This window comes from Colletotrichum aenigma, assembly GCF_013390185.1.
Source record: "Colletotrichum aenigma strain Cg56 chromosome Unknown KSG_Cg56_contig03, whole genome shotgun sequence".
NCBI lineage: Eukaryota > Fungi > Ascomycota > Sordariomycetes > Glomerellales > Glomerellaceae > Colletotrichum > Colletotrichum aenigma.
Window position 1 is genome coordinate 4,161,997 of NW_023500909.1, and position 16,588 is coordinate 4,178,584.

General features: G+C 57.2%; 6 protein-coding genes across 6 annotated transcripts; 3 read left to right on the plus strand and 3 right to left on the minus strand.

The window, feature by feature from the left end:
• Window positions 1–124: 124 nt before the first annotated feature.
• ash2 (Set1 complex component ash2) lies at window positions 125–1,861 on the plus strand (the record flags this gene model as incomplete). The annotated part of the gene is made up of 2 exons (XM_037320335.1): window positions 125–555; window positions 607–1,861. 2 exons carry the CDS (start codon window positions 125–127, stop codon window positions 1,859–1,861), a joined length of 1,686 nt encoding a protein of 561 aa, XP_037181324.1.
• A 332-nt stretch (window positions 1,862–2,193) lies between these two features.
• CGCA056_v005081 (uncharacterized protein) lies at window positions 2,194–3,564 on the minus strand (the record flags this gene model as incomplete). Its single annotated transcript, XM_037320336.1, has 2 exons — window positions 2,194–2,459; window positions 2,511–3,564. 2 exons carry the CDS (start codon window positions 3,562–3,564, stop codon window positions 2,194–2,196), a joined length of 1,320 nt encoding a protein of 439 aa, XP_037181325.1.
• Window positions 3,565–4,189: 625 nt separating this feature from the next.
• Window positions 4,190–5,170, minus strand: CGCA056_v005082 (Non-structural maintenance of chromosomes element 1-like protein; the record flags this gene model as incomplete). Its single annotated transcript, XM_037320337.1, has 1 exon — window positions 4,190–5,170. The coding sequence occupies one exon, from the start codon at window positions 5,168–5,170 to the stop codon at window positions 4,190–4,192; it is 981 nt and encodes a 326-aa protein (XP_037181326.1).
• A 2,422-nt stretch (window positions 5,171–7,592) lies between these two features.
• Window positions 7,593–9,047, plus strand: CGCA056_v005083 (uncharacterized protein; the record flags this gene model as incomplete). The annotated part of the gene is made up of 5 exons (XM_037320338.1): window positions 7,593–7,719; window positions 7,772–7,960; window positions 8,008–8,229; window positions 8,280–8,505; window positions 8,564–9,047. The coding sequence occupies 5 exons, from the start codon at window positions 7,593–7,595 to the stop codon at window positions 9,045–9,047; spliced, it is 1,248 nt and encodes a 415-aa protein (XP_037181327.1).
• A 1,014-nt stretch (window positions 9,048–10,061) lies between these two features.
• Window positions 10,062–12,039, plus strand: CGCA056_v005084 (uncharacterized protein; the record flags this gene model as incomplete). The annotated part of the gene is made up of 2 exons (XM_037320339.1): window positions 10,062–10,299; window positions 10,349–12,039. 2 exons carry the CDS (start codon window positions 10,062–10,064, stop codon window positions 12,037–12,039), a joined length of 1,929 nt encoding a protein of 642 aa, XP_037181320.1.
• A 2,505-nt stretch (window positions 12,040–14,544) lies between these two features.
• CGCA056_v005085 (uncharacterized protein) lies at window positions 14,545–15,700 on the minus strand (the record flags this gene model as incomplete). The annotated part of the gene is made up of 3 exons (XM_037320340.1): window positions 14,545–14,797; window positions 14,850–15,464; window positions 15,543–15,700. The coding sequence occupies 3 exons, from the start codon at window positions 15,698–15,700 to the stop codon at window positions 14,545–14,547; spliced, it is 1,026 nt and encodes a 341-aa protein (XP_037181321.1).
• Between the last annotated feature and the right edge of the window lie 888 nt (window positions 15,701–16,588).

Here is a 16,588-nt window from a genome sequence, read left to right on the forward strand (position 1 = left end):
GCGACATCGTCTCAAAACTTCATTCACGCACCTTATCCCCACCACAGCATCACCCCGACTCGAAGCGCGCATTCACTGATATAGGCATCTCGAAACACACCTCTGCACCAAGGCAGCCGTTCCAATGGCCTCCGATGCAGGCACCCCTCCCCCTCCAAGGGAGCCTACTCCAGGCGGCTCCCTGCCCTCTTCGACCGCCGTTCCATTGAAGCGACCTGCTCTCGAAGAAGACTTTACACCCTCGGTTCCCTCTCCTCTCAACCCAGACGTCAGATCTACACCGAAACCACCAGGCGCAGACGAGATGCCGGCGAAGCGCAGCAAGAAGGAGACGCTGAAGAAGCGGGAGTCCAAGGGTGTCAGCGACAGCAACCGTGGCACTCCTGACCCGAAGCATAAGGAGCCGAAGCAGAGTGACTACAGTCCCATGCGCTACAAGCTGGCGCCGCCCAAACCCTCCGATTTCGAGCCTGCGAAGCCCCCAATCTTCATCCACCACCACGACGTTCCTGCCCTTGACGGAGGCCAGGTCCAGTTCTACGAGACTTCAGAGCAGTAGGCCTCCTCCTCGCCTTGCTGCGCCAGGCACGACTAACGACTCGATAGTGTACATAACAAGAAAAGCTATCACTACACCCACTGCATCGCGGACCCCGAGTTCCCATCGTCGCTCTACTACCGCGGCACGGAAGCGGAGCCCTTCGGTCCCCATCTGGCGTTCGAGGACAGCGCGACGCACCTCTTCTTTGACCAGTCTGGTCGCCACATAACGACCGAGAAGGGCTTCCGCATGACGCGCGCGAATGTGGCGATCCGAGAGGGTCGCTTCTACTGGGAGGTCAAGATCACGAGGGGCATGGTCGACAAAAAGGACGGCGAGGACAAGCCTGAGTCGCATGGCCACGTGCGCATGGGATTCGCGAGACGAGAAGCGTCAGTGGACGCCCCCGTTGGTTTTGATGCCTACAGCTACGGTTTCAGAGACGTCGGCGGCGAGAAGGTGTACATGTCGCGGCCAAAGGCCTTCTTTCCCGAGGGCGAGGGTATTCGAGAGGGAGACGTCATCGGCCTGGAGATCCAGCTGCCCTCGGAACGATTGCAGAGAAAGGTACTGGCCGGTCAATACAACCCGGCTGTGGACACGGGCATCGACGACGATAGCTTGGCCTTCGAGGCTCCGAACATTGTCCGCGACCGCATCCCGATCCGCTTCAAGTCGCACATCTACTTTGAGAAGATCGACTACCACACCACCAAGGAGCTCGAGGACCTCATGAACCCCTCGCCTGTGTCTTCCGGACCTGCCAACTCTGTCGAGGCGCCTCACCCCAACCACCCCGTTCCCGCCCTCCGAACGCTGCCACACTCTCACATCAAGGTGTACAAGAACGGCATCGACATGGGCACGGCCTTCTACGACCTCCTCGCGTTCCTCCCGCCAGCATCGAAGCCGCAGTCTAACATTGGCGCGCGCGATGGCCTAGACAATGGTATGCTTGGTTACTACCCCGCCGTCAGCGTTTTCAGGGGCGGTGCCGCCGAGGTCAACTTTGGCCCCGACTTTTGGTACCCTCCTCCAGGCATCGCGGATCCGGCCGACGACGTGGACATGGTCAACGGCGGGCAGGACGAGGCCAAGAAGTTCGACTATCCGGCCCTGGACGAGATCCGACCGGTGTCGGAGCGGTACACGGAACAAATCGTGGAGGACATCGTCTACGACATCATCGACGAGGTCGACTTTTGGGTCCAGGACGGCTGCAAGATCATTGACCGCTTCGGCCAGGGCGAGAAGGCCGGTCAGACGGGTATCGCGCCCACGGGTCGCGACGAGATCAAGGAATTGGTGCAGGATGATTAGGCATCATCTGTGCGATGGAAGAAGTCTCAGCGATGAGACTCTCGCTTGCTTACGAGATACCCAACTTTGCTTCTTGCGTTGTAATCCACAGTTGTACATTATACTATAAAATGGGCGTGAGGCTTGGGACAGTCCTTTCTACATAATAGCCTCTATTTTCCTAAAGCCCGGGGGGCCCCAATACGAAAAACGAATTCATTCCACAGTCGTTCATAGCCCTCGTGATATCTCAGCTTGCTAACTCATCATGTGTCCGTTCATGCTCTTTGCAAACCAAACGTTGCGGTCGTGAGAAAAGAAAAAATCTAGTCATCATTCATTCATTGGCGGAATCACTTCCGCGTCGCCCTCCTCCGTACAGACTCGGGCGTCGTTCTTCCTGAGTCTCTGCCGCTGCGTCGGCTGCGTTCGCTCCTCTCGCTCCGCGGCCTGTCAGACCTGAGAGGTTCTGTGCGGGAGCGGGAGGGACCCGGCAGGGCTGGGTCATCGGGCAGCTCCTCGATACGGCCGCTGCCGTCGATGATCTCGGGCGCATTCTCGCGCTTAATGCGCTCCTCGCGGCCGCGCTTGTGGCAGTACCACAGGACGAAGAGAAGGACTGTGGCGTGTTAGTATCTGGACCGTCCATGAATCAGACTGGTGCACTTACGGAATAGCGCGACCGAGATGATCGCATTGGTGCCAATAAAGGCTGGCCATCTCAGCTTCAGCGCGTTGACGATAGCCTTGAGCATGCCCACCACGGCACCCGGCTTGGTGACCAGGTCCGAGAGGGTGGCCGGCGTGAACATTTTCTTCGCGGCGCCCTTGACGCCCTCCTCCGCGGTAACCTCGGCGGCCTGCATGCCCTGGCTCTTCGCCGCGGCCGCCAGGACCTCCGGGCCCAGGCTGGCGGTGAACTTGTCGGGGAGGTTCGTGACGAGCTTCTTCATCCCGTTGGGCAGCTTGTCGAACGACTTCTTGATCGTGCCGTCCTTGTCCTCCACGAGCCTCTTGATGTCGTCGACGGCTGTCGGCACGCCGTTGACCAGGTCCTTGAGGGCGAGGGTGAACTGCCGGACCAGCTCCGAGGACTCTGCCGACAGCGGGATGGCCTTGTTGTTCTTGGCGGAGAGGTTGAGGTCGTCGAGCACGCGCGACAGGTCGTCCTTCTCCCTCGCTTCCTCGTCGGCCGGCACGGCTGTGGGCTTCACCGGCGCGAGCTGCTTGTCCTTGTCGTCGCCCTTGACCTTGGAGAACAGAAAGGCGATCTTGCTGAGCTTCTTGCCCTCGGCCTTGGGGTCGACCGCCACCGTGGCCGCCTTCTTGGGGGCTGCCGCCTGCTGACTCGGGGCGGTCCGCCGCGATTCGTCCGACTCCCACATGTACTCTGGTGTCTTGGTGCGCGGAGGCAGAGGCGGGCGGAGGCTCTCGTCGTCAGAGTCCGCAGCGTCCGGGTCGGACAGGATGCGTCTAAAAAAGTCTTCGTCTCTGCGGTCTAGCACCGGTGCTGGCCCGCCATGGGTGCGGTTGGTGGCGGCGCTGCCTGCGGGCGACAGCGAGCGGGAGCTGGTCTGGCGCCGCGACGGCGACGGTCGTGATGCTGGGTGTTGCTGCTGCGGGGTTCCGACGTTGCTGCCGCTATCGTGCTCTCCGGCGACCTCCTTTGCATCCTTCTCCGTCTTGTACTTTTTGTACTGCTTGTAGCCAAAGTATTCCAGCATCGTGGGCGAGTGTGTGCTGGTATGAGTTGTGGACTGGCAAAGGTAAGGGGTTGAAAGGATGGCGCTCGTCGAAAGTTGGCGGTCGGACCGGTGGTTTTATTCGATGGCCAAGCGTCTTTTTTTGTTCTGAATCACATGTGGTGCTAAGTTGTTTGGGCCCTGGTTCTAGTTCTCGGGCGTGTATCATGCCTTGTGCGAGCTCAGCTGTGTTTAGCCACAGGAAGACCTTGGTTGGGTGGTAGCCGTTGGGGTAGCTTGCACCGCCACACGTGATGTCACCACAATGCCATCTGATGATCATTCATGCCCATCGATTGGAGCCCTCCAGAGCAACGTCAAATATCCGCATGTAAGCGAGCCCGGCTGTTGGGGCCGCGACTCCACTAAGGGTCTTGCACCGCCACACTTCCATCGGAGGCCCCTCACCGGCGCAGGTCGCCTCACCCTGCCGAGAACCGTTCGTCCTTGTAAAAATTGCCAGCGCAAACTCATGCAGCGCGTGGCTCGTCCAATGCATTGATTGACAGCTGTCTTGGAGCTATGGCAGGGCAATAGTTGGCAGTACTAAGCCACCAACACGGGGTATCTATCGTAGAAACTGCTCGTCGCATCCAAAATGTCGTCTTCACTCCGAGTCCTCCTCGCTCTCTCCGCCTGCCCCGTTTTCCTGCATGGACTCGTCTGCCGCATTACTCTTGCGCCCACTGGGACCACTTCTCCGGCGGCCCCTCTGGTAGGCCTCTGTGCTGGTTACGGCCTTCTCGCCGACGAACAGCCCGCCGTCCCAGTCCTTCGAGCATCGAGGACATTTCTGACTGCGCTGTGTGCGCCAGTATGCCCCCTCGCAGGTATCGTGCAGCCGCGCGTTGCAGTCGACATTCGTGCATCTCTGCCCAATGGTGACGACCTCCTTACACGCCTCGCAGAACTTGATGCGCTGCCACTCCTCGGCCGCCGCGTCTGGGTCGTTGTATGAGTCGACGAGCATTCCCCTAAGCTCGAGCAGCGCCCGCGGGCTGAGAGTGTAGAAACCGTCTCTGGATTTCTCCAGCCAGCCCTGGTTCACCAGATTCACGAGCATGTCCTCCACCTCGCTGTGTTTCAATCCCTTGTCTGCAGCAGACTGCGTCGCCGCCTCGCCATTCTCTTCGTTGTTGTTTTGCCGCGGGGGCCGAGCGAGCTTGATCGCTTGCATGTCAGTGATAGCCATGACCTCCATGCGTTGCGAGTTATAGGTCTCGAACAGGGCGTCCAGCAGTCTCTTAATGAAAGCTATTTGCTCGGCATTGTAGGTCGTCGCCAGCTGTGTCATCGGGTCGGAGGCGGTGTTGACGAGGGCGTATATGCGCTTCTTAGACACCTGGTGGACGGTGCTGCGGATTTCGTAGTCGAAGAAGGACACGGCTTCGGCGGCCGCGCTCACGTACGAGTCAAAGTCGTCTCTAGTGACCTGATCGGGCGTGACTTCCTCGCCATCTTCGGCCTCGATCGTGAAAATGGCTGCCAGAATGGACCGGGCCTCTTCAAACGTAAGGGTGCCGCGGGCGAGAAACGCCTGGAGAAAGGCTTGGTTGCCGTGGTTGTAGTGTTCTGGGACGATGGGCATGTTGGCGGAATGAGAAACTGGACTGCCGCGCGCCGGCCCTGGTAAAAAGATGTAATAGTATGCGAGGCGCGAATCAGATAAAAGACTAATGCGGTAAAGTTGCTGAAGAAGCTATCGCACGTGCGGGAGTGATGTCGTGGGGGAGGGGAATTTTCCAAGACGCGACTCACACGCGTTTCCTACGGGCAGAAATTAATTGAAAAGAAGCTCTGGCTGGAGCTCGACGGCCCCACCAATCGACCAACACGGTGCACCGCTCGCTGAGGAGGGCGGCGTGGGGCCCCTAAGGTACCGAGCCACACCACACGGTGGCTGGATCAGCAGGCTCTGAGCCTGAACCTGGAAGGCAGCATCGCCGGAGATTTCTTCTTTGGCTGGTGCGGGCAGGGGCTCTCCGCAGCAATGGGTCGGGATCTCCCAGAGTGGAGGTCTAGATCCTTCAGGCTTCCACCCCTGAACCTTCATGATCGGCTGAATTCAACAGCAGAAACCTTGCTGCTTGGGAGTCGCAAGTGCCACATGCCGAAGACACGGCACTTTGCTGTGACTGGCGATCATACCCTCCGGTTCAAGCTGGCCGAAAGACACCGGCCTGGCGGTTATTGGGGGTCCCAGAGCCAGGGAACAAGAAGTTGGCTAGCACTATTACTACTGCCGTAGCCAAGGCAGACACAGAACGGCGCTCGTGGACGACGACGCGAATCGATCGCCGCCTCCAACTCAATCAGCACGTGGTAGTCCGACCGTTGCTCAGCTTCCAGCTGCCGTGCCGGCGGCTTCGATTCATCAATGGAAGCCTCAGCTTTCAGCAACCTTCCATCTGGCAGACTGTCAATGTCACCACCGCATGTGCCGCCGACCTTCATCTCAACAATATGCGCCACCGCCGACCCAAATCTGCTCATTAGTCTGCGCTAGTGATTACCAACTTGCCAGATTTGGACTCAGGTCCCGAAGCCATTGCTGTTGCTCGGGCTCCTTCGGGCATCGTTCACTGGCACTTGTTTTCTGACTCAGGAGGCCAGCTTCAACACAAAACCGCTAGCCTCATCTCCCCCTGGGCTGTCCCTGTCTTTTGGGCGAGCTCCAAGCACCAAGCAGTCGGTACACGGCGTGGTCCCTTTGGAAATGAGCTTGGGTGATATGATTGACGTGATAATGGGTCAGAGGACTGGGAAGCTCTCCCTTCAGCCGCAACCTATTTTCTCGCTTGACAGACAGGATGCCACCGTCGCCGCTGACTCGACGACCAGCACTCGACGACAATAGAAGCTTGATTTGCCATTGCCATCCGTGATGGGGAGGATCCCGTCTGCAACCCGCCGCCCCATCGGTCCGGTCAGCTCTGCCGGGTTGAGGCTGGTCCGGGAAGCCCTCCGCGGTGTCCACGCACCCACATGTCTACAGTCATCAGCGAATCTGCGCCTGCAAAGCCAACCTCCACTCGCCATACATGTTTCGAGCCATCGATGCCTCAAACCCAACCGAAGGGTCTGGTTGGTCGCAACCTTGCTGCGGATAGTTCGGTCGAACTCGTACGTTGCCATGCCGCCTATACTCGCCATGGCCTAGTTCCACTGTCATCAGCCTATCCGGTCTTTTCTCTATTGACAGTTGCGACGACGCTTGCGCATTGCTGCTCCTCCTCGGCCCAACCCACACAGCTAGTCGACGACTTCATATTAGACGGATTGTGGCGTCCAACGTTTTCATCTCGGGTCGGCGTGTGAGACTCTGCGGTCGGCAGATGCCCGCCAGAACCGCACTTGGAACCGGCTAGAATACGTCAATGTCATTTTGTCTCGCCATGACACATTCGATGCCAGCCTCCGAAGCTATTCGCCCTTGGTGCAATATTGCTGCGATGATCATCTTCTCACACTATCGTGTTTCAACTCTCATTACCCACCGGCATCATGGTAAAACTCTTCATTGCCATCCCGAGCGCGCGCCCCGCCGGCTTCTTTGAAGGATCCCTAGCCAAGACATTTTTGGACCATCGAGGGCAAGCTTGGGGGGCGCGGGCTTCGTGAGGGAGGGCTCGTAATACGGCCCAAACCCCCCTTGTCCTGCTCCGGAGTATCCATCTCATCATTCTGCCCGCTTGTGTGTGTGCGTGTGTGTCCTGATCGCACTTTATGCAGTTGCGAACGCCGGACATGGGTGATCACCCTTCCGTGTTCCTGAAATCTTGGTAGCAGATTCTCAAAAGTTGTACCCGGGGGAGTCTATCCATGCGCAGATCGCAGGGGGGGGGCGATCGCTGCGATCTAATGCTGCATGATAAACATGGCCTTGCCGTTGCTTGCTCCCCAGTTCTTAATTTCTTCTTTCTTCTCCTCCCCCGTCACCTTGTTCCCTGCCGCGGCCTACGACTCCGTATTCATGTCTGGCCTATTTGGCCAGCTTCCAAGGGGGTGACATGGCCATCCAGCTGCCTCAAGAGGAGCTGGGCACAGCTATAGGAGTTCTCGTCTACTCCTTGTTCTGCCTCGCATGCAGTTGTACCATGGGATGGCTGACATATGTTCATCGTGAGGCTATCAGCTGTAGGTTATCCCTTTGTCGTGGCCAGCAGGCAGCTGACTATCATCAATGCAGATGTCGCACTTGTGTCATATTTCACGGGCCTCTCCACAGCCGCCTCCGTGGCCCAACAGCTTCACACGATTGTGTACTGGAGGGATATCAAGAATGCGCAGTTTCGACGCTCAATCGCCAACGTTGGCAATCCTGAACTCGCCATCGCCGGACAGTCGACCGGTCTTGACCTCGTACTCTTCTACATTCGTAAGTCGTCCCTTGAGCACGAAATGCGCACGCCTGACACTCTTCAGAGTTTTACAGCTACAATGTCGAGGCGGCCTTGACCTTCTTCTGGTCCATCGCGCTCACGCAATCCATCTTCCAACTTGAGCCGGTCAAGTCTACACGAAAGCGAGCCAACTACATTGCCAAAGGCACCGCCGTTCTGCTGCCCGCCTTGCTAATGGGCATTCTCCGACTCGAGGCGGTTCAAAAGCAAGCAGTGCCTTTTCTCTTTCTGGCGGATGGAGTCAGTAAGTGACATCTGCAGCCATCGGATAGCTTCGCCTGACAACATATCTAGTGGGCTTTTGTCTTAGCGGGAGTGGTGTTCTTCTCATCGTCATCTTGGTCAAGTACATTCACACGCGCCGCAACCTCTTATCATGGAACGTCCGCTATGGCCAACGTTCGGCCAGCACCAAGAGTAGCGACACTCTAGTGGTCGACACTAGTAACGGGAAACGCCGCCAGAGTATATACGACAGATGGCTCGTCGTTCGATTCAGCATCGCCTTTGTTGCATTAGCGTGAGAATAAACTCCTGATCCATCGCCTAGTTCCCCGACGACTGACTAGGACTTTTAGCATTTTCCAGGTGGTCACGATCATGTTCCAAGTATCATCTGCCCGCCAAAACAACCGTGACTCGTTGAGCGATAGCCCGGACCTCAGCACGGAGCGCCTCCATCTGGACCTCGTACTTTTCCTGCCCGGCGTCTCTGCGAGTCTCCTCACATTTGTCGTTTTTGGGACCACCAAAACATTTCGCGATTACCTGGTCAATAAGCTCGTACCGAAAAAGCTGCGCAGGCTGAGCAAGCAGGCGTCTCCGAGGAGAGCCCGACGGTCGATGGCATACTCCCAGAGGAGCGGCACACGCCCGCCACGGCTGTCTCTCGACACGTATGTCGGGAACGATCTGGATGTGTACACGCCCACGCGCGACGGGGCTGGGATTCAGCTGAGAGAGTTGAATGCGGATGGCTCAAGCAAGCCGGGCGAAGACGAGTTTCCCTTGGTGCCTGAGCCGATTAAGCCTAGCAATGTGTATTTGTACCCAAAGCAGTAGTTATGATTCATGACCAAAATGATACCACCCGAGCCGAGGCTCTGTTTCGATTTGTAAATCGAGGCTTTGTGTGCAATTCATAGCTGAGATTGAAGTGATGAAATGAACCGCGAAACGAGGGATCCGAAGATGTCGTCGATCGCTCCATTGCGACGATAATGAGCCGCTGTACAGCTTCGGGATGAATGTGCAGGAGGGAACTTGTTGGCAATGATCCAGTCTTAGCTCCCCCGTCGTCGCAATTTCCAATGCCGAGACTCCTCAAAATACAGCCTGAGAAGATGATTGCACAGGAAAGGGATGAGGGTGTGGTGATGAAGTCGTTCACTTGAAATCGAATACGACGCATTTCTGATCTCACTCCATTGCCGTGATCCTGCGACATGGTTGTAGAGCCTACCTACCTACCTGGGTCAGAACCTAAGTTGAGTCAGACTTGCACTTTGGACGACTGTTGGTGTTTTGTTGTGGTCCAGCGAAGGCGACGCCTAATGGGCATGAGCGCTGCTGACTAAGACGATTAGCGCCGTGCACGTCCACCGTCAAGCTCCATCAACATTCAACCTCTTTCAACCTCACCTAAGGCCCCATTGCGACGGCAAACAAACCCGACAGAGCAGGTTGTTCTATCACCTAACTCATAATTATTCATTGCGAGCGACTTCAAACGACGCGACGAACCGCCCTGGCCATCTAGAGCACTGCGGCAGGACGACGGCAGCGATTGGCCCACGTGCCCCGACTGAAGTAAACCCACCACGCGGCCAGATCCACTCACTTCCAGCTTGCGACTGAGGCGCATCACATACACAGCACCTCTGGTGCAGAATGTGCTAGCACATGAGAGACGCGGTTTTCATTTGATCTTCTTTTCTTTCTTCTGGAGTCTGAGCCCTTTGTCTTTTGCATCCATATCATAGGAGAATTTCCGACGCGTCTCCTGGGTCGCCGCTACCCGAGGCGGTCGCTCAGCCTAAACAGCATCCAGCACCTTCACCTCTCTCACGCCTCACCATGACGGGGCCCACGTCTTCCGACGAGTTCGCGGTGGTTAACATCTGCCGGAGCGATGGCCAGGACAGCGGTCCCGGTTACTGGCCGGCCCCGGCTGATGCTGCGAAGAAGAAGGCGCCTTTGGACAAGGTACCACGGGCAAAGCCTCACATGATTCGGCTAGCCGAAGACGACCCAAGGTTCCAGGAGTGGCGTATCAAGCTGGGAATCTTGCTGAAGCAGGAGCTGAACCCAACAGGTGAGTTCAGAGCCGCTCGAAGTCACTCATGCGTCTGACCCTCTCACAGAAGGCCCGTCATGGCTCCTCAACTTCCCGCGGGGATACTGGTTATACGAAAAGTCTAAGCACCTTTGGGTATCAGGCTATCCCGTCAAATCCAAGCTCTTCAAGAGCCCTCAAGAGTTCGGTCTCCACCTGCTGTGGCTCCTCTCCAACTCTACGGACCGGATGGACTGCCGGTGCATTCACTGCAACGTCCGAGAGATGCCTGCCCTCGAAGAGCTGACCGTGACGGAGATCCCACTTCCGGTACCCGGACCGACGAATGCGCAGCCCCCGTCCAAGATGCGCAAGATTACGCCGCAGATGCCGCTCAGTCGCACTGCTTCACCAGCGCCAGCAGCGGCGACCCCACCAAACCCGAAGAAGGATACGCCCGTACCGGTTCCGACGCCCGCGCTGAAGAAGGAGACCCCCGTGCCGGTGCCGTCGATACCGCCTCGTGCCGTGCCCGTCCCGGCTCCGGCTCCAGCCCCCGTCCAGACACCCGTCCAGCCGCCACAGGTCCCAGTACAGGTCCCGGCACAGGCGCAGCCACAGCCACCACCGCAGCCACCGGCGCAACCCCCGGCCCAAGCCCTTCAACCTCGAGTCCAGACGCCGGCACAACAACCCCAGCAGCCTATAGCCCAGGCACCCTACCAGCAGCAGACCCAGTTCCCTCCCTACCCTCAGCAGCCGCACAACCCGGGCGCCTTGTTTCGCGTCGGAGAGATGGTTTGGCACCAAATGTCCAACGGCTGGCGCCTTGGCGTCGTGGCAGCTACGGGCATCATCAACCCCAAGAACAGCAAACCCGAGGCGCTCCAGATCCTTCCTATATCCCATTATCTCTTCGGTCAGCTTCCGGTACAGCTCATCGAGGCGTCAGCCCGACCTTTTCTTGCCTTCTCCGTACCAAGTGTGGGCATACCAGAGCTGCAGGGCAAGGCGTACGACGACGTGCCGTGGCAGCAATTCCTTGGCAGTCTGAACCCCGAAGACACCCACCGCCGCGAGGTGATACTGTTAGATTCGTCCAAGATGGCTGCTCAGAAGATTGGCTCGTCTTACTCCTTGTTTACCCGCCTTTCGACAACCGAAGACGGCAAAAAGACAGACTACCAGGGCGTTTTCCTTGGCGCGGAACGCGTCGAGCTCGGCGACGTCCTGCGTATTCGTATCACTACCGATCAGCCGGGGGTTCCGGAGGCAGCTACAAACCTGTCGGACGCTCTGCTTGGCCTTCGAGAGATTTGCACCGCGGTGGATATGCCTGGCGCGGTGTTCTTCAAGGGTGACATCTATCAACCCATCACAGGCGATAACAAGCCTGTGGGCGGCATGCCCGTGACTGAGGACAAGCTACCGCGCCCCTTGCGCGAAGAGAGCGCCTTCCGAAACAAGTTTGCGCCGGCGGAGCGCTGGCGGTGCGTGCTTCTCCGGCACAACGCCGTCCTCCGCGAGGGCGAGCTCAAGGGCCGCTTCTATCCAACCCACAAGCTTCTTCCTCTGCTCGACGGCCAGCAAAAGGTCGGCGCCGAGGTGCAGCAAGGCATCGTTAGGGACGCGCAGCAGCGGCTCAACCAGCGCATCGACGGATTCAAGACTGGTTACATTGGGCGCAAGAGCACGCGCGCCGAGACGATTGGTCCCGCGTTGCCGCCCGGCAGTGCCATCCGCTTTGGAAACGAGGTACGAGAGGAGACAGAGGCCTAGAGAGCCTTTTCTCTACGTCCCGGGAGACCAGTGGTGGTGCCTCGCCATCATGGATATTATTACCCTTGAGATTGTCGCGAGAACTTGTCTCTGAGACAGACCATGGGTGCCGTGTGGCCACCGAGAACATGACTAGAACATATTCTTGGCCGTGGTATAAACGTTGATTGGAAGGCAGGCCGTTGAAGAGGGCTGAAGAGCATTTCCTGTAGAATAGATCCAGGACCAATCATTGGAGGAGGGGCGTTGACGGAGGAAGTTTTGTAGACTAGAAAGATCACACAGCATAGCTCTCGGGGAAGCCGACGGGAGCACATATCACATCCATAGCAATCTGTTTTAAGAAGTCATGATGGCACCTCTGTTGCTTTGACCAATTCCATTGCGAACCCATCTACCGAGACATTGCCATCGACATCACAACCACACGTTACGAGGACATCAAACCAGCTCCTTCCAGTTGTGGAATTCACATGCAGGCTCGATAAAGGGCCCCCGTAGATTTTCTCCCCAAAAAGAAATCCACAGCTCACCAATCACTGCGTCAAGTCCCGCCGCGCCACAGCCTCACCTGTCTCTCTTTCTCACACACACCAAGTCATCTCGCATGATCCAATGGCAGAGCAAAGTCATACAATCACCCAGACCAGACTCCCGGGAACCCCTCCGTCAGCACGCTACTTGGACGAAGAATATAGGCCATTCTGCGCTTTTCATTCGTCGGTACCTGATGGCGCGTTGGAAAGGAAAAAAAAAAAAAGACAAGTCTTAGCCACCATCCATCAACACACCATCCAATACTCTCAGCCCCCCGTTTTCCAGAAGGCCAAGAAGGCCGACCACACACACACACACACACACACACACACACACACACACACACACGGGCGGTTTTGTCCGTGGCGTTCCCCCCGTTCCCGCCGCCCGTCAGATTAGGAAACCAATTCACCAACCAACAGAGCAAACACACATTACGACCAGGGGCTCCGTCTCCGTCAGCACCAACAGCCGCGAGAACCCAGCAAAATGGACCGCGCACATCTCGTTTCCCCCCAACGAGATCTCATCCTGCAAACCCGTGGCAAAGTGTTCCAACTCACCGCCAATTTTTCTTCTTTCGTTTGATTGTCATGGGCATTACGCACGCACGCCCCTTTACGCTACCCAGGTAGGTGACCCGCGCCACACACTCACACACATACCCTGCGATATGAACGCACCACACATACACACACCCCTTAATTCACACGGCCAAAATTAGTCCTCTGCTTAAACCCGTCGCCCGGGCTCGTGGCTCGCTCTCACCTCTCACTCTGTACGTGCGTGCGTGCGTGCGTGCTGTCATGGGCAGATTTCCCGGGATTGCGGTTCCCCTCTGATTAGCCCCCCCTCCCTACTTGCCGGAGACCTCGGTCAGACTTCTTGTGTGTGCGTTGCGCGCATGAACTTTGCATTTTCGCCCTCTTGTTCGGTTTCTGGAAATATGACCTGACAGGCTACGTTACACGGTTACACGAGTCGACGTGACATCGCTGGTTGACGACTCGTCGTAAAGTCAGATGATAACAGTCTGCTAGTGTGGTTAGGACAACGGCCGATGGCACATCACGGACACCGTCTGACGAAAGCATCATGACGCAGAAGGAAAAACAGCTTGTCCAAGGCGATTCTGATTTGCAAAATCCTAATCCGTTGGATACAAATGATTTGTAATGGGTGATTCGTGAGAGATGGGAAGAATGTGATGAGAAAGAGAAGAATAATCCGCTTTCCGCACGGCTAGTCTGCCACCCTTGATTTTGGACCCGCGTTGTCGGTTCTGTTTGTCTGCCCATTACCGCTCTTTTCTTTCTCGCTGCAAATGCAACTCCCCTCTTCGATACAGCGCCTATCAACTCCCTTTTTGCTTTTCTCTCCGTGTCTCTCTTCGCCTCAACCGCTGTGTCTCCGGTTCGTCCCGTCTTCCGCGATTATGGCCTGATCCACCCCCTCCTCCCAGTTCAGGTGCGTCAGGGTACGTCTCCTATCCTTTCTTTTTCTGTTTCTTTTCAGTGTGGTGGGCAAGGTGTATGCAGCAAGTTGGAGGTTGTCATTAGTCGGCAGAAAACGGTGCCTTTTGTGTGGTCGAGGCAATGCTGGGTTCGTGGTCGCGTAGTGTGTGTGACGTGCTTCAAGGCTTCATGTTCTTCGTTATCCCTCTGGTGTCGTTGGCCGATGCAGAGAGACCGTTGTGGCGGAATGAGAAGGTTTGTGATGATGCAGATGATGGATGGTCGTGTGGTTTCGTAGTGTTGCAATATGAAAGGAACGATGAATGCTGGTTCGACGGAAAGAATCGGATGAAAACGTGCGCCCGAGGGATTTTGAAGATGAATAGGAAATGTCGCGTACTCGCTCCCGCCCCCTGCACCAAAACAGCTTCGACATCATTCACCCCGCCATGCCCGGACGCCTTCAAGTCCAATTCATAAAAGTCGGACGGTGTAAACACAGTGGAGTGTCGCATTACTTGAGTTTTAGAGCCTCGATCTTGGCTTGTATGCTCTTGAGGATTTCCGGGTCTGGTTCTGGCTCGACCTTGCGAGGCTTCAGGCGAGGACAGTTGGCGTCTTTCTTGTGTCCACACTTCTTGCACTCGGTGCCGTCCTCTGCCCCGCCGGGGTATATCGTCTTGCACTTGTAGCACTCGTGATGCGGCACAGCATTCGGCCCAAACTCGTCGCCAGGGTATCCGAACGGATACTTGTCCTTCTTGGGACTGTTGATGCGGTTAGCAGTCAGCGTCGACATGTCACGGGGGTTCAACGTACGGGTCTCTGGGACAGTCGGTGCAGCGGTTGTGGCTGCACTTGGAGCATGTCTTGCTGCCAGCGGTAAAGAGCGTCTGGCACTCGTGGCAGGTTCTGCGAACCCTCTGTCTGGGCTTCTTGTAAATGAGATCCTGTCCTCCAGTCTTGCTGGGGCGCTTGAGGACGATGTCCTTGGCGTCCTTCGGATCGTACGAGTAGTCGGGGATGATGGGAGCGTTCTCCTTCTGGGCCTTGAGGATGGCGGCGCGCTTCTCCCGGCTCGCGATGCGCTCGGCCTCGGTCCGCTTGGGCGGGTAGCGGACGCACTTGGTGCAACGGACGTGCTGGCAGGTAGGGCACTCTTTGGCGGCGGCGAAGGTAGCGTTGCACTTGTGGCACGTTCGGTGAACACGCATGCGGATGGGCTTCTCGACGCGGAGAGCGGTGCCCTCGGTGGAGATCCACTCGCTCTGCTTAATCTCGAGGCCGAATCTCTCGCCCAGCTTTCTGGCGCGCTCCTCAAACAGCTCGGCTCTGGGCACCTTGACGACGCCCTCGAGGTCCTCGTACTTGCTCTTGGTCGGCTCCTTGGCGGTCTCCTTGGGGGCGGCAGTAGGGGCGGCGGCGGGGGCGGGACTGTGATCATGTTAGACTCGTCATACAGGCCATTGCGATATCGCAAGAGTTGGATGATAGGAAGAAATTGGCGCTTACGCAGTGCTGGACTGTCCGGCAGGCTGTCCAGAGGTGGAAATGGTCGACTGGCGCTTGGAGGAGGATCCCTTGAAGACGGTCTTGGCTCTAGCGAGCATCTTTCCCAGGCCCTTCTTTTCCTTCGGGACCGAAGGCCCGGCCTGCGCTGGCGAACTCATGATTGTTGTTGCTGTTGTTGTAGTGACGAAGCGTCGGTTTGCAAAACGTGGGATCCCGGGTCAATTGTGGATTTCCTGGGGTGAGTTGAAGATCTGCAGTGGACTAAAACCACAATTGAGCAGGGCTGGGATTGGTGTTTTGGCGATGCGGTTGACGGAGGAGCAATTGTGTCTCGCGGCAACGTCTTTAAGAGGCGTTGGTGGTGGCGGTCGAGAGGCGAAAAAGTGCAAAAGGTGTGTGGGTTGAGGGTGGTGGTTCGCGCTGTCGGGATTGATCAGCGGACTGGAGGCGAGAGCTGGATGTCGATCGTCGGTTGTTGCGAAGCGAGGCAGCACGGCGCAGCGGGCGACGTCGAGTTGCGGCGGGTGCAGCGATGTTGACGGGCGAGAAAGGCTGAGTCCTCCACGATAATTGTGTCTATCTCCTTCCCATTGCCTGGCGGTGAGGAAGAAGAAGAGGTCGAAATCACGAACGACTACTTTTTTAGTTGTTCGGGATGAGTCGGCCGGGAAGAGGGTGTGGTGTAAGAAGGGGGGAGGATGAGGAAGAAGAGGACGGACGGGACGTGGACGGGGAGGAGGTGGTTGAAAGGAAGTCTGGAAAAAGTGGGAAGGCAAGCCAAGGCCAACCAGGTGGTGTACCAACCCAAGTCAAGCGTATCCGTCCTTTTTACTGCGTAAGTGGTGCGCCGTACCGTATGCACTGCGTAGCGTAGGTAGCGCAGGTAGTGGTCCCAGTGCAGCGTCCCAAGAGGGTGGTGGGAAGGCACAGGGGTTTGAAGGGGGACATGGGCAGAGGGCTCCACGTCCTTGGCCAGCAGCAAAAGTGCAGGTTGCTGGTGCTGGTGCAGTTACAAGGGCCATGCAGTTCCAGCAGCAGGGGCAGCG